Genomic DNA, 16,237 nt, shown 5'->3' on the forward strand with positions numbered 1-16,237 from the left:
ATTCTTCTCCTCATTGCCTTTTTGAGCCTCCTTTGCCATTTGAGTCAGTCTGTTTTTTAAGGTATTATTTTCTTCAGTCAGGCTGTTGACTCTCATTTCATAATTTTCTTGCATTGTTCTCATTTCTCTTCCCAATTTTTCCTCCACTTCTCTTATCTGCTTCTTAAGGTCCTCTATGGCCTGTAACCAGCTTGTATTTTCCTTTGAAGCTTTTGGTGCAGGAGTTCTGACTTCACTGTTTTCCTCCTGTTCCATGCCTTGCTCCTTCTTATCCCCAAAATAGGAGTGTAATGTTGGAATCTTCTGTCTGCTTTGTTTCCTTTGCCTTCTCATTTTGCCACTCAATGATTTGACTTTTGGGCTTTTTGCCACAGTAGGACTCTGCCACCAGACAGGGGAGTTTTTGTCCCAAATGCTGGGGTTTTCTCAGCTGCTGGAGGTATTAGATGGGTGCCCTCTCTGAGGTCTCCACATGCTCTGGCAAGCTGGACACACACCCCAGGACCTCCACCCTAGACTGCAATCCAGATCCAAGCAGGTTAAAGCAAGAGCGATTACCCCTCAGACTGGTGCTTGGTCCCCCTACACTCTGCAGGCCAGGAGCTGAAGCCACCATGTGGTGCTGGCAGGCTGTGCTGGCAGGCTGTGCTGGCATCTCAGCGGTTTCTCCCTCCGGGGGTAAAAGCCACGCACTCCCACTTCCTGGGTCCCAAAGTCCAGACTGCACTGGCCTCTCACCTTGTCCTTTGCATCTCTGTATTGATAAATCTGGAAACGGCCACAGCTGCTGCTGATCTGGAGTCCCTCTGGCTGGCGGCTGGTCAGGCCCGCCCTGGGGCTAAAACCTCGTCGTGGTGGTGGGCTCGGCTCCCAGAGTGCTGTGCTGGCCGATTCCTGCCGGCCCACTGGGCTGTCCTCAGCAGGAGGTTAGCTTCTCTGTGTCATTTTGTGGGTTCTGCAGCTCCAAAGTTTGTTTAGAGTCCCCTTTTTACATGGATTGGGGAGGGTGAAAGCCGGAGCCGCGGGAAGGTCGTGCTTCTCGACTGTTTTTTTCATTATTTTCTTGTATCACTCTCATTTCTCTTCCCAATTTTTCCTCTAATTCTCTTACTTGATTTTCAAAATCCTTTTTGAGACCTTCCATGGCCTAAGACCAATTCATATTTTTCTTGGAGGCTTTGGATGTAGGAGCTTTGATTTTGTTGTCTTCTGGTTGTGTGTTTTGATCTTCCTTGTTACCAAAGTAAGTTTCTATATTCTAAGTTTTTTCCACTGTTTGTTCATTTTCCCAGCCAATTATTTCACTTTTTAATTCTTTGTTAAGATAGGGCTCTGTTTTCCGTGTGAGGGTGTACTATTCCAAGTTTCAGGGGTTTTGTGCAGATGTTTTCAGAAATACTTCTAGGGACTTGTAAGTTTTCAATTCTTCCAAGTGGTATGAACTAAGGAGAGGTGTTTACTCCTCTCCTGGCTTGTACTCTGGTCTGGGCATGACCACAAGTACCCTTTTCTGTCCTGGAACTATAAGAAGGGTTCCTTCTTCGCTACTGTCACAAACTCTGTTATGCCAGTGCTCCTGAACCTAGGACTGTAGCCCAAATCCAAGTATGGGCTTTGCTACTGAACTTCTAAGTTGTATTTGGCATTTGTGGGTTGAGAAGTCTGAAAACCACCACAGCTGCCTACAAATCAATCCCCTGAGGCCTGCTCTGGGTTCTCTTGGGCCCAGTCTGTACTGGCATGGCTTGTGCTGGACTGTGTTCCTCTCCCACCTGGGTGCAACATGTCTTCCCTATTGACCTTCCAGGTTGTATTGGATTGGAAATTTGTTTCACTCTATCTTTTTGTGGTTTCTGGGGCTCTAAAATTTGTTTAAAGTCATTTTTACAGGTATTTGGAGGGGTTTGGGGAGAGTTCAAGTGAATCCCTGTCTTTACTCTGCCATCTTGGCTCCACCTCTTTTTCTTCTCCTCTTCCTCCTCTTTCTCCTTTTTTTCTTCTTCATCTTCTTCTTCTGCTCATCCTCCTCCATCTCCTCCTTCTCCTCCTTCTCCTACTCTTCCACCTCCTCCTCATCCTCCTTCTCCTCTTCCTCCTCCTTATTCTTTGGAAAGGTGCTCTCTGTCCCTGGTCACCTTTCTGTAGAACAGGAGTTCTTTTCCCTTTGTGTGTGTGTCATGGATCCTTTTGGCAGCCTGGTAATGTTTATGGAACCTTTCTCAGAACAGTTTAAAATGCTTAAAATGAAATACACAGTATTACAAAGAAAACCAATTATATTGAAATAGTTACCCAAATAGTTATCCAAAAAAATTAAAAGAAGTTCATAGACCTTGGAGGGACTTGGAACTGAATCAATGCTATATAGAGACATCAAGAAAAAGCCATACCAAAGTTCCTTTGGTATTTGATTCAGTGAAAGTAGATGCAGGGTTTGGAGTACTAAGATCTACATTCAAATGCCAGCTCTTCCACTGCCTGTGTAACTTTTGGTAAGTCAATTCTTTACCTGCAAAATGAGGGATTTGGATAAGAGGTGATCTCTAAGTTTGAGAACTTGTGAACCTGAACCCCAATCTTTGAGGTTCTTAGGAAGAACTGTCAGCTGGCTTCAAACAATAACAATCAATTGCTGGTGACCTTCCCCAAATTAGTGCTAATTTAATGTCTGAAAATGACAAGCCACAGTAGTAAAATCATGACAAGAATGACTAAGAGCCTTCTTTAAAACATTTTTATAGATGACAGTGAGCAGTATGTTTTTCTCTGCCCATTTTAAAGAGGTAAAAACTAAACATTCAATAAAAAGAGACTGATGAAAACAGAGGGAATGACTGGTGAGCTGTTACGGACATTTTATGTGTTAAAATTAATGTGAGTGTAAATATTTCTAAAGCGAGTAACTTAACTGATTTTCTTGATATTCATTATTATTTATAAGCATTTTAAATGATTGAAATTATAATAACAAACCTTGGCCTGAGAAAAGAGGAAAAATGCATCTCCTCCACTTCTTGGCAGAGGTGAAGGTCTGTGGGTATGAGAACTTGCATGTACTATCTGACTCAGTTGATGTGTTTGTTATTTGATAAAGGAAAACATTCCAGGTGTGGGGGACAGCCTATGCAAAAACAGAGATGTGAAAGAAGGGGTACTATGCATGGAAACAGCAAGTGAACTATATTGGCTGAATGTAGAATGTGCAAGTGAAATGTTTTATGAATATATCTGTCGATATGTTTTATGAATATGTCATAGGCTGGGGATAGATTATTCAGACTCTGGGTACCAAACAAAGGAAGCACTTTATGGAGAGAGGATTTGGTATGCAATGAAGCCAGAAAGCAATAGGCATTTATTCAGTGTTGTGTCCTAGGTGTTGGGGTAAGAAGGGCAAAACTCCCCAAACAATCCCTTGGTCTCAAAAAGCTTACATGCTAATTGGAGAGACAACATGTAAATAAACACATACATGATCCATACAGAAGAGAAAAATGTGAAAGGCTCTAAGACCTGGGGAGACTAAAAAGGCCTCCTGCAAAAGGTAGCCTTCAAGCTGAGTCTTGAAAGAAGCTAGACATCATAAAGGTTACAGGTGCAGAGGGAGAGCATTCCAGGCCCCAGGGCAGTCAGTGCTAAAGCATAGTCAAGTAGGGTCAACAGCAAATAGTCTAGCATTGCTGGGTGATAGGGAGGAGTAAAGGGTGTGATTAATAATACTAAATAATAATAACAAAAAAATTTTATAGCACCTACTATGTGCCAGACACTGTACATAAGCACTTTATAAAAATCTGTGACTGAAAAGGCAGGCAAGGACCAGGTTGTGAAGAGCCTTAAATGCTAGAGAACTTTATATTGGATCCTGCAGGTAGGAAGGAGTCACTGGAGTTTATTGAGCAGGGGTGTGGCATGGTAAGATCCATACTTGAGGAAAATCACTATCTGAGCCTGTCATCTTATTACTGAATGAGGGTTGAGGTTGTTGAATTCTCGGGGTTAGGGAGTTCTGAGTGGCAGAAAGCCAATGGGTGTCCACACTAAATCCAGCACTAACACAGACAGACCAAGAAGAGGAGAGGTTTTCTGAAGGCATGGTGAACAGACCAAGGTCAGAAAGACAGAAAGCTCCTCTACCGATAAGCATTGGGCCTGTGAATGACCACCGCCCTTCCAGCCTGATGAAATAGAAAGACCCAGTCTTACAAAAAGAAAAAAAAAACATTTTGGTATCTGAACAGAGGATGGACTAGAGTTGAGAAAGCACTGGCAGGTAATGAATTAGAGAGCTAATGTAGTGGTCCAAACGAAAAAATGAAAGCTCTGGGAGTGGAGAGGAGGGGAAGTATTTCTCTGTGGCAAAAATGACAATATTTGGTAAATGATTGAATATTCGGGTAAGTGAGAGTAAATGTGAAGAAGAGGTGAAAGTTTTAAATCTGGGAGACAGAGAGGATGATAGTCCTTTTAACAGTAATAGGGGAGCTGAAAAGGGGGGAAAGTGTTTTGGTCATGTTGAATTGATATGCACATTTATACTTTTTGTATTTGTTTGAAGGAATATGCTTTGCATATATCCTTTAAGGTCCCGTACCTGCCCATCCACTTAACCCTACCAATTGATATACCAGCTAAATGGCACTTAGAATTCTCCCAATTCAGACAACATTAGCATACCATCCTTTCTCCTCAAATGTGTTTGTCACTCATTTACAGTACAGTTGCTCAACATATACTGTAAATGTCATTTAAGTTTTATTAACCCACTGGAGAGAGGGTTTCCTGCTCCATGCCCTTACATTTTCAAAGGCTCAGAAAGGCAATGAGCAGCATTCCTCCAACTAAAGTCCAACAAGACAAGAGTTGACAAATTTGACAAACAAAAATTGACAAATTTGAAATGCAAAGATACAAAATATATCAATGGTCACTCAGATTGCAAAAATAAGCTGTTCATTGTACAGTATTCTAAAATGTTGGTCATTTCAATTTTTTCTTCTTTTTGGAACAGATAAAGACACAATATCTTATATCAAGCAGATCTTTACAAATCCACATTTGGACCTGAATCCGGAATTTAACCCAAAGATCAGAGACTACTACTCTGAAGTCCCATTTGATGTTATAACAGTAACAATTGGAGCAGAGACTTCTAATTGCCAGTGCAAAGTACATCTGGATGAAAAGGCAGGGCCAAGGTATGGGGGCAAAGACATACAAGTATTGAATGGTTTCTGAATGATGGGAAACTACTAATAGATGTTTAATTCAGACTTTAAGCTTGTTTCATGAAATATTGAAGATCTGAGAAACAAGATCAACTAGGGAAATGACTAGAGAGTGAAATCATTCCTCTGTCCAAAAGACTCTATTATTAAAGGAATGCATCTGCCTTTATTGATTATATTTCACTTATCTACTCAGTTCCTATAACTTTGGAGAGGCAGTGTGGAGTAGTAAACAGAGCGCTGGACTGGAGTCAGGAAGACCAGGCCTCAGATCCCACCTCAGACACTTGCTTGGTTCCTTTAGACACTTGGACCCTGGTTCCATTAACTGTATAATGAGGGCTGGAATGTATGACCTCAGAGTTCCCTTCCAGTTCTTTATCTATAACACCATGAACTAAGATCACCTAGAATTTCAGTTTCATTTTGGAAAACTACATAAGTATATTGGGCTATTATAGCAGATCTTGCTATAAGATAATATAATCAATAAACTATTTTGTACCAATTTTGCTTAAGGCAAAGGTTTTTTAAAGGCAACATTCTCAGATGTTTTGGTCTCAGGACCTATTTTTATACTTTTAAAAATTATTCAGGACACTCTTAAAAATTATCAAGGATCTCAAGGAGTTTTTGTTTATTTTGAGTATACCTATCAATATTTACCATATTAGAAATTAAAACCAAAAAAAATTTAAGACATCTTTTCATTAATTCATTTAATATAATAATAAACCCATTGTATATTAACATGAATAATGTATTTAGTAAAAATGACTGTATTTTAATATCATTTTAAAATAACATGCTAATAGTAAATTACTGTGTTAGTAAATAACATCTTTAAAACAAAATAATTTGGCAAGAAGAATGGTATTGTTTTACATATTTTTGCAAATCTCTTTAATGCCTGGCTTAATGGAAGACAGATGTTTTCTCATATCTTCTTATGCATTCAATCTGTTGCAATTTGTTGCTTTGATTGCAGTATATGAAGAAAATCTGGCCTCACAAAATTATGTAGTTGCTAAAGGGTGGAGTATTTTAATAGGCAAGGAATGTTTTAGTATCATTATGAAAATTGTTTTGTCCTCATGGACCTCCTGAAAGGGACTCTGGTACCTCTAGACAAAGAGCCAGAATTTAAGAACCATTGGTTTAACATTTTCCAGTACTTGTGTCTGTCTATGCAGCTCAAGTCAACAAGCATTAAGTGAGATAGTAATCTGGTAGGCATGTGCTAGGTGTTGGAGATACAACACAAACCAATGAAACAGTCTCTGTCCTCATGCAGCTGCTTGCAAATATTCAGGAGGCTTCTCTGTGGGGCTTCTTATAGAACTTGTTGCCTATAATTTACTGACTAGGAGGTCAGGTTTTCTAAGTCATTGGTACATTTTTCCCCCTTTTATCAACTATTGCAATAGGTACTAGTGTTTCTGGATATAATTGTGAAATTCAGTCAAACTCCACTAAATTCTAGTGTCCATGGATAATGATTTTATTATAGATATTTCATGCAATTTTAAAAGAAATTTATCACCTGCATTTCTTTGGTCCTGAATTTAACCTAAGGATCAATCAATATGACTCAAAAATTCCATTTGAAGTAGGAACAGTGAAAATTATTATAATAATGCCTTTCATATAATGATAAATAATGGCTAGTATTTATATTGAAGTTTAAGGTTTGCAAAGTTATAATATATATCCTATAAATATATATGTGTGTGTATCATATATGTGTCATATACATATATCTTAATTTAATCTTCAAAGCAACCTTATGAGGTAGGTGCTGTTATTATGCCCATTTTATAGTTGAGGATACTGAGACTGAAGGTGATTAAATGACTTAGGATCACACAACTGAATGTAGAATTTGGGGTTAAGTCTACACTGATTCCACTTCACTATCTCATATGCTCATGGGGCGTGTGATTTGACCTGCAGTCTAAACCATGACATAGTCAAGATTTCACTTTATTTTTTTTTATTATACATTCTCCTTCCTAATTCAAAGGTCATCTGCTTTCTGAGTATATAGGAAAGTGTGCAACAAAATGTGTTGATTGATTTTTTTTAAGTCATTAGCTCTTATTTTTTTTTTCTCCTTTTTCAGTTTTGCAAATTATCCTCTGGGATTAGGAATAAACAAAATCCTAATCCTTGTGGTAGATGAATCTCAAGCAAATGGTGAAGTCCTCAGCACTTACAGACTCACAGTTTACCGAGAAGACCGCCCAAGTCTGCCCTTGTTCAATGACTACATGGCGTGCGGTTTTGTGCAGGTACATTTTAAAATTTCCATTTGGTTTATCTGAGTATGTTCTGTGTGCCCGTGAAAAAATGTTTAATAAGGATGGATCGTGGCATTTTGAGTGAATTTAAGAGCAAATTGTAGTTGGACTAAATGGAATAAGAGTTCCTAACTTTGTATGCAGGACTTGTTACAATGACCATTTGTCTTTATTGTTTCAATGATGTTCATCCTAGGCACTGTACTTATCATGAGGAATATTAAAAGAAACAATGGCACAAGTTTGAGAACTTGAACTAGTAAGAAAGTTGGCATTGCCTTAACATTTCTGTTAAATCTTGCTGGTTTTCTTGTATTATTTATGTTTGGTTGCATATAGCAAAAGAAAATATTTATGAAGTGCTCAGTAGGGATACAATGAAAGCTCTAGTCATATTTGAATATGTTTATATGTTGGCATGTTCCTTGTTTATCTTCACTTGCCCTTCAGTGCTGCTAAGAAACTTCAGCTACTTCTCCTTCCATTTATCTACTCTCACTCATGCTTTTTTTGCAACTAGTGTCATTTTGGAAGAGAATTTCATTTTTTATCTCATCATTCTGCCTTGGTCTTAAGTTCTCTTCTCTCCTTAAACTTAATTTCTGGATAAGATCATTGGCATCTTCAAGAAATTCCCATAAATGTTCTCCTTAAATTTCAAATTTATAGATTTAATGGAATCCAGGTTCAATTCTAAGTGCATATTTCCTTCATTCTCTAGAAAGTATAATTTCAAGCAGGTAATATAATGTACATATGATAATAATGGGATCTCAAAAGAAAATACATGTTGCCTCCCATGATCAAATGTAAGCTCCTTGAGAAAAGTCTGTCATTTGTCTTTGTATATGAAAAGCCTGTCACACAGTAGACATTTGATAACTTATTGTTACCTATTGACTGGTTGATTGAGAGGGCCAGTAAAGGTCTTATGGAATATGAAAGAATGGCTGGTTGATTGGCTGATTGCAGGTAGATGGGTGCCATGTTTTATGTACTATTTGGTATAGTGCTCTAATACATACAAGTTTCAGTCTGAATCAGATCCTTTAACACAGATCTTCATTCCCAATGAATATTGTTGATCTCCTATTTTTACTACCTATGACTTCAAATGTAATTACATATAAAAAGATGGAACATGGAATACAAGATTAAAATATGGTTAACTTCAGGTTGTCTATGTGATTCACTTTCTAACTGGAAATCAGTAAATAAAGTTAAAGTGGAAGAGGTCAGGGCTCAATCAAAACAAGAATTAGTGTGGATGTGTTTGTATTTTAAAATTTAGATGCAAGTGAATTTGGACTAATAATAATAACAATTGTAGTTCTATAGTACTTTATGTTTTACAAAGTGCTTTACAAAATAAACAATCTCATTTGATTCCCACAGCAACAGCTATGTGAAATAGGTGTTATTATTATCCTTATTGTACAATGAGAAAACTGAGGCCCAGAGAGGTAAAATGACTTGCCTAGGGTCATGCATCTAGAAATTCTATCTGAGACAGGATTTTAACTCAGATTTTTGTCTGTCTCCAGGTCTGAAACTCTATCTGCTGAGTAAATTATCTGCTAAATCTTCCTTCTCATGGACTGTATAATTTCTTTCCTCCACAAAGAAAGTAAAAGGGATGTTTCAGCAATAAAATGAAACCTGGAAAAATATATGAAACAATATTGAGAATGATAGATAATACTGTTTTCAGAAAAATTTAAGAATGTGGAAAATGGGCTCATATCACTTGGGAAAAAGTCACATTAAAAAGCATTCAAGATAAAACAACAGTTACTGTGAGTGCATGCTTAAAATGTCCTGGTCTTGAATAATCTTATATTGAAAATGTACTTGAACTTTCATTATTCAAATATACAGTAGAAATTAAAGAGGAGAGAAAAGAACCTCTATCATAGTTTAAACAAGATAGCTTTGCTTCTAAATAGCTGTTTATTTCAGTGCTGGGGTAAACATGTATGGTGTCATCATATAATTTTTTGTTATGAATTTTCACTACCCATAGGGGCAATGTAGCACTTTTATTTTTCCTTAGTTTAATGCTTTGAAATAATAAACTACAGGTTAACATTGTAAGGAAGACTTTTCCTTAGCATTGACATGTAATTTTATGACTCAGCTAAACTTAAAGAAACATGGTTGACTGCTCAATGCTCAAGTAACTCCATGGAACACCTTCCCATTGAAATGATTGATCTCTCATTCTTCTGGGCTAGAAATGACTGTATGGAGGAGTGGAAAGAGGGCTAGATTTAGGTTCATAACCCATCACTAATATTTCCTTGATTTATTTCTGTGGGCAAGTCACAGCCTCTGGGTTTTAGTTTCCTTATCTTCAAAATTGGGACAATAATGCTTGCATTACTGACTTCTTCAGGTTTTTGTGAGGATCAGATGAGACATTATTTTTAAAAATCCTTTGCAAATAATAAAGATCAATATAAAGTGAATTATTTTATATGAAAGAAATTTTAAATATTTATATTGTCTTTTAATATTCACAAGATCAACAAGAAAATTCAGAAATATATGTCAGGAATATGCATAACCCATAAATAATCCACTGTGAAAAGAATTAAGAAGTTAATATTATTAATAAACAATTGATGGTATGAAGTTTATGTGGTATAATTAAGTGATTAAAGAATCCTATGTCTTTTTAATAGATCTTATTGATATCTTTTGCTTTTATATGTTTAAGTGTCCTTCATAACTCACCTCTTTTTTCCTTCTCCTATACAACCATAACAAAGCATTTTTAAAAAGAAAGAGAAAAAAAATTCAACAAAACCAAATTTCAAAACAATCTGGTATTACATATAATGTTCCACACCTGTTGATTTCACTCCCCCCTCACCCTCCTCTCCCCCCAGAAAGGAACAGGGAAGGTCTCCTCTCATATATCTTCTTTGGGACTGAACTTGTTCTTCGTTTTACAGCATTTATCTTCCATTGTTTTGTGGTTTTTCTTTCCATTTGAACTACTCTGATCATTGTGTTTATTGTTATTCTGCCTCTGCTTACTTCTCTTTTAATCAGTTCATACACATCTTTTCATGCTTCTCTCTGTTTCTTATTTTTGTCATTTCTTACAGCACAGTCATATTCTGTCACGTTCATGTATCACGATTTGTTTAGCCAATCCTTCATTGATGGGCATCTAACTTTGTTTCCAATGTTTTGCTACCCTCATAAAGTACTATTATAAATATTTTGGTGCAAGTTGAATCACCTGTCGTAATTGAAATTCTTAATATATAAGACTATCATATGTTAACTGTGGTATTACAATACAAATGATCATATTTTATTTCAGTATGCTTTAACTTGTTTTTTTGATGTGTTCTGGTTACATAAAGCTTACTTTCTTTAAAAGAAAAAAAATTAACTATTGAGTAAATTATTCCCATAATATTCTAGAGGCATTCTAATTAATATATTATCATTTGCTCAATGTTTATTAAGGACTCTCTAGCTAGTTCAGCATTAGCTAAAATGTACCAAAGAAGTCCAGTGAGATATATTTCCAGGGACACAAGTCCTTTGTAAGCGACTTGCTTAAATTTCAATATTATCTACTTGAAGCCACTTTTTCCAATGTTGTTTTTATTGATCATAAAAAGATAAATTGATATTTAATTACTTTAGAACCTGTGTTATTGAAATATATTGCAGAATGACAATCAGATCACAGCATCTAAAATGATCTTCTGAGGCAGAATGTTGCTTCTAGTATAATATAATCTCCTTGAGGACAGAGATAATTGTTCATTTTATTTTTTATCTTTAGTGACTAATCCAGTGCCTTACATAAAGAATATTTCATAAATGGCCATTTAATTGAACTGAGTTCTCTTAGTTGAGGTGATGTAAAAAAAAATCAGAAAATTTCCAAGCAGGATAAATGTGGTGAGAATTTGCCTGTATGTTCTCTTTTATATTCATTCCCATACATTTATAAGAGTCATTTAAATCCTAATATTTAGTTTTATTGATATAGTGGTAGCATTGTATGCTATTGCATATGTTGTTTAGATGGCTTATGATTAGTGGTATCTGTGCTTGTAGTAAAACGTCACCTGTTCAAAGGGCAAAAGGATAAATCTGGTTTAAACTGATGGGGATTCCTTTGGACACTTGACTGCACAACTGACAGGCATCATCAGGAGAAGGTCAATAGCAGTGGTGTGGTCTTTCTCCCAGTAGGATTCATGTAAAATTCCACTCCTGAGGCTTTTTCCCAACTCTCTTTTATGTTTTATCCCACTAGGATATTCTAATTTCACTGCAAACTGATACCATGATGAAGGTTACAACACAAAGAAGTAGTCATGATGATGTATCCAATCTTCTAACAATTCTTAAGCATTTGAGAAATATGAGATTAGGTTCAAGGCTATTCACTTAGATGTTTTGACCTTTGAAGGCAACTAGAAAATCAAAATATTATCGGTTTTTCCTCCCTCCATGTCAGTAACTCTACAGACTCATTAAATTAGGAAGGATGTAATCATTTCATATTAAGTAAATCTAGATTGCTTTATTTGCAAGTGTTTTGCCTACATTTGTTGCATAAAAAGCTGAATTAAATTTTAATTGTGGTTTATTACTAAGTGGGAAATTTTCAAGTACCTCATCATACACTAGATTAAATTTTGGTTGCCATAAACTCTGTTATTAAATTTAACATCATTCTATAATTGCTTAAATGAGAATTTAACCAATCATTGAATAACAAAAAAATACCCAAAAGAGAAAACTAATTTGTTGATTATCCTTATCTTTTTTGTCTTTTAGTTTTCCCTTCTTGCTATTAACTATTTCACTACCAAAACCTCTTGGAAGGGCAGACTGGGAAGAGAAAACATGTAAAATCAATTATTCATCAATATTTTTAAAGTTTATAGCAAAAAAGGTTGACATCAATCATTAAAATTAAGTTTGTGATTATTTGTGAATGTCTTTTATTAGACTCATTAATTTTTGTCTGATATGAGTTATAAATATTAATTCTAATTATAGAAAACAGCAAGGTTTTTCATTTTTAAAAGGCTAATTTTTATCTTTCTCTTAATTGTGAAATTATGATGGTAGATTGTAGAAAGATAGTATCATATGGCTAAAATTGTGTTAGAAATTTACACTATTTAGGAATTAATAAAATGTTTTAACTTAAGGAAATTAAAAGGTGTACACGGAAATTTTTCTTAAAATAAAAGTCCCTCCCAAAACCTCTCTCAGACACTTAACACATACTAGTTGTGTGACCTTGGCCGAGTCACTTAACCCCAATTGCCCTCTCCTTTTCCCCCCTCCAAAAAGCAAAAAAATAAAAAATAAGTACCTCCCTCCAAATTAAAGACTTAGATCAAAATTTATGATGTTTGGAGTCTATATAAGATTCCTAAGAGATGCTCAAACAAAGATTCACTCTTTAATCTCTTGGTCAAACATACAGGTTAACAAGGGATGTTAGATTTACTTGAGAAGTTGAAAGGGTAGAAGAGGAAAGGCTAGGAAGAGAGGATGGTCATTACAGAAGCATTGGCCACATCTCATATCTACAATAACAGCTCCAAATATTTCCCAGTCATCTCATGGGAACAAAAACGTGGTAAGGGAAATTGAGTGACCTGAGACAATCTCAGTGAATTACCTTTATTAGAGAGCTATTCTTCTTTGTCCTAATCACTGTAGTGAGAATATCTCCATGTATATCGAGGGGTTTTTTTTTGATGAAAGTAAGTGAAGGGAATAGGCATCTGTAATGTTAATGGGATATATGATCTTCCTGACCATTAAGAGGCCTCACATGGAGCCCATTAAGGGAAGCTTGATTAGGGGAAGCTTGTTTTTCAGGAAGGCCCACACCTTTGTTACTTTGTAATTAGGCAGTGAGTCACAAGGGTTGTGATGCCCTCTGACTCTGAAGAACAGTATATATACTCTGAGGTTAGCATTTTGCTTTGGGACTAACTCATTGGAAGAGTGTTCGGAGTGATTTGGCCAGATGAGACTCTGGGCAGCCATTAAGGAGCACTACCCTTCCCCTAGCTTTGAAAAACCGAGATGTTGGTGCTTCTCTCTCTGGTAACTATGTATATATTGCCTTGGTCAGACAGCTGGATCTGTGTGTTGTTCTGTGCTAATTTCTTGGACAGTTAGAAGCCCTGTCTGTTGGTGTTTATTTCTCTGTTTATAATTTCTCTATTTTATTTTCTCTGAAATTCAGGGTGCTGATTTTCCCCTGAACTAATAAATATAATTGAAAAAGATTGTGGACCCTTTGAACAGCTATCTTTCCTAGTAAAGGACATCTAAGAACCTGTGCTAGCAGCCATCCTGGGTATGTCAGTGTGGTTGCTGCTACAGCATCCTTTCACACATTCTATAGTAGACTACTTTGTCAGAGTCACACAATTAACTAAAAGGTACAGATGACATAAAATCCTGCTGGCTTTTGTTTCTTGACTACAAAAAGAAAATAAAAGCACTTGAGACTCAATAAGGCAAAATCCTACCTTAACAGCTTTCCTCCTACAAGGTGACTTCTATGTATGCTTGATAGATAGAACTCTAGAGAAGATTGTGTTTTGGTGATCCTTGGATTATTATTGTCAAATAATGAGATATACACTTCCCAAATATGTACTCACAGTCAGGTAGGATGTTATGTCCACAGGCTAAAAGGAAGAGGATTTTCTAGAGTTGTGATTCTTCAGATGTTCCAGCCTACAGATAACATTGTGCTTATTGTACCATGTCTCAGATTATTACTGAGCCTCTTATGATATCCATCCAGTGATGTCTGACTGTAAATCACAGAACACCACAATTTCAAAAGAACCTAAACCCATGGTGACCCAAAAGGCAATGGAGAAATGTATAGTAGATGGAAATAGGTTGTAGCCTATTAGTAATGCTAATTTGTGTGTAAGTCATATAACAGATACCATGTAACATTAGAAAAATCACTTAAACTCTCTTAGCCTCAGTTTCCTCATCTGTAAAATAAAAGGGTTGGAATAGGTAATCTCTAAGGTCTCTTCCAACTCTAAGTTCTATAATCTTATGATTCTCCCAAATCTATCTCATTTTACCCCATGTTTTATGGAACCAAAGGACTAAGTTTTGTGGTGATTAATGCTTTTTTTTAAAAGGCAATTAAAAGACTGGTGACAGAAGTCAAAGAGATATAGTAATTTAATTGATGAGAAGTCAGTGGAAATAGTTAGCCAAAAAGGAATTTCATAATAGACTACACTGTTAGGAAACTGGATAACTCCTGAAAGTCAAGCTCTTATAAAAGAGAAAGAGATCAACACATGATTTAAGTTTCAGATCTAATTTTCTATCATTTAAGGGGGTGAAGGATTTTATTCATAAGACAAAAAAATCAAACTGATTGTTCAGAGGGATCTTGGAGATTTGCTCTGAAAAAATCAACTCACATCTTTCATAATTGTTGACTGTATGTCTCCATTTCATGGATTAGATATTCACAATCAATTTAAGAAATGTTTTGTTGTTTCAATCTAATAGTATTGTAGGGATAGAAAATACCAAGGAGAGATGAGTGGATTGACAGACAGAAAAAAAAGATAGATACAGATATATAGATAAAGAGGTATGGGAATATAGAAAGACTGAGATAGAAACAGAGAGATAAAGACAGAGAGAGAACTATTCAATATTAGTCAGAGGATATAAACAGGCATAATGGTAGAGAATTAGAAAATACTTGTCCAAATATGCAATATTTTAATTGTACTTTTGAAACTGGGATCATCCACTTTCTCTAGCTGGTAACCATGGTGGAATTAATTAAAAGAGGTACAAAGAAGATACTACTAGCCAAATTCCCTAAAACTCTGAGTTGTTCCAAAAGAAAAGGGAAAGACATCTGTGTTACTGTGGTATACCAGTCCTGTGCTACATTGTAATATGAATGAGGGGCCTACATTCTTAGTGCTACATTAAGTAGCCTTAGAGATTATTTGATCCTTGTGTCATAGATCTATTTGTGTATTTGATCCCTTATGTCATAGATGAAGAAATGTAATTTTTCTCCCTATATTGCTAAATCCCATTAAAGGAAGTTACCTTCAAGCCAACAATCCATGACTACTCATGAAACATGTTGTATTATGGAAGGGATGGATCACTGGAGATCTAGAATGGAGGTATGAGGTTAGAGAGAGAGTTTGGTCATTTTTCAGTTATGTCCAGCTCTTTGTGACCCCTTCATGACTTCACTTTCAGGAGTTATCCAGTTTCCTAACTGTATATTGCATTGTGAAAATCCCATTATAGAGTTGTCTTGGCAAAGATATTGGAATGGTTTGCCATTTCCTTCTCCAGACCATCTTACAGATGAAGAACTGAGTCAAATAGGGTTAAATCACTTGCCCAGGATCACACAGCTAGTAGGTGTCTGAGTTTGGATTTGAACTCATACAAATGAGTTTTCCTGATTCCAAGGCCAATGTTCTATCCACTGTGCCATCTAGTTGCCCTAGATGTGAGACTACAAGAAATCTAAAATATTATCCCTGCTGTTGAGTCACAAACTAGTTTTACTCTATAGTCTCTATTTTGTTGTACTCTTTGATGTTTTGTCTCAGTTAGTTAGAACATTGCATACCTTAGAATGTATGCTTCTTGAGGGCAGAGACTTTTTTGTTTATTATA

The 16,237-nt window shown here is 36.0% G+C and overlaps 1 protein-coding gene across 3 annotated transcripts in view; it reads left to right on the top strand.

Moving 5' to 3' along the window:
* The window catches only part of CPED1 (cadherin like and PC-esterase domain containing 1), a 433,414-nt gene that overhangs the window by 226,016 nt on the left and 191,161 nt on the right, over positions 1 to 16,237 (top strand). For all 3 annotated transcript variants that reach the window (XM_069087089.1, XM_069087090.1, XM_069087091.1), the window contains 2 exons: positions 5,012 to 5,198; positions 7,351 to 7,519. In XM_069087089.1, coding sequence (XP_068943190.1) covers positions 5,012 to 5,198; positions 7,351 to 7,519 — 356 coding nt within the window. The remainder of the gene's footprint in view (positions 1 to 5,011; positions 5,199 to 7,350; positions 7,520 to 16,237) is intronic.

This window comes from Petaurus breviceps, unplaced genomic scaffold (genome assembly GCF_028583685.1).
Source record: "Petaurus breviceps papuanus isolate PSGF00001 unplaced genomic scaffold, PetGlider_PUasm1.0 181, whole genome shotgun sequence".
In the NCBI taxonomy this organism is placed as follows: domain Eukaryota; kingdom Metazoa; phylum Chordata; class Mammalia; order Diprotodontia; family Petauridae; genus Petaurus; species Petaurus breviceps.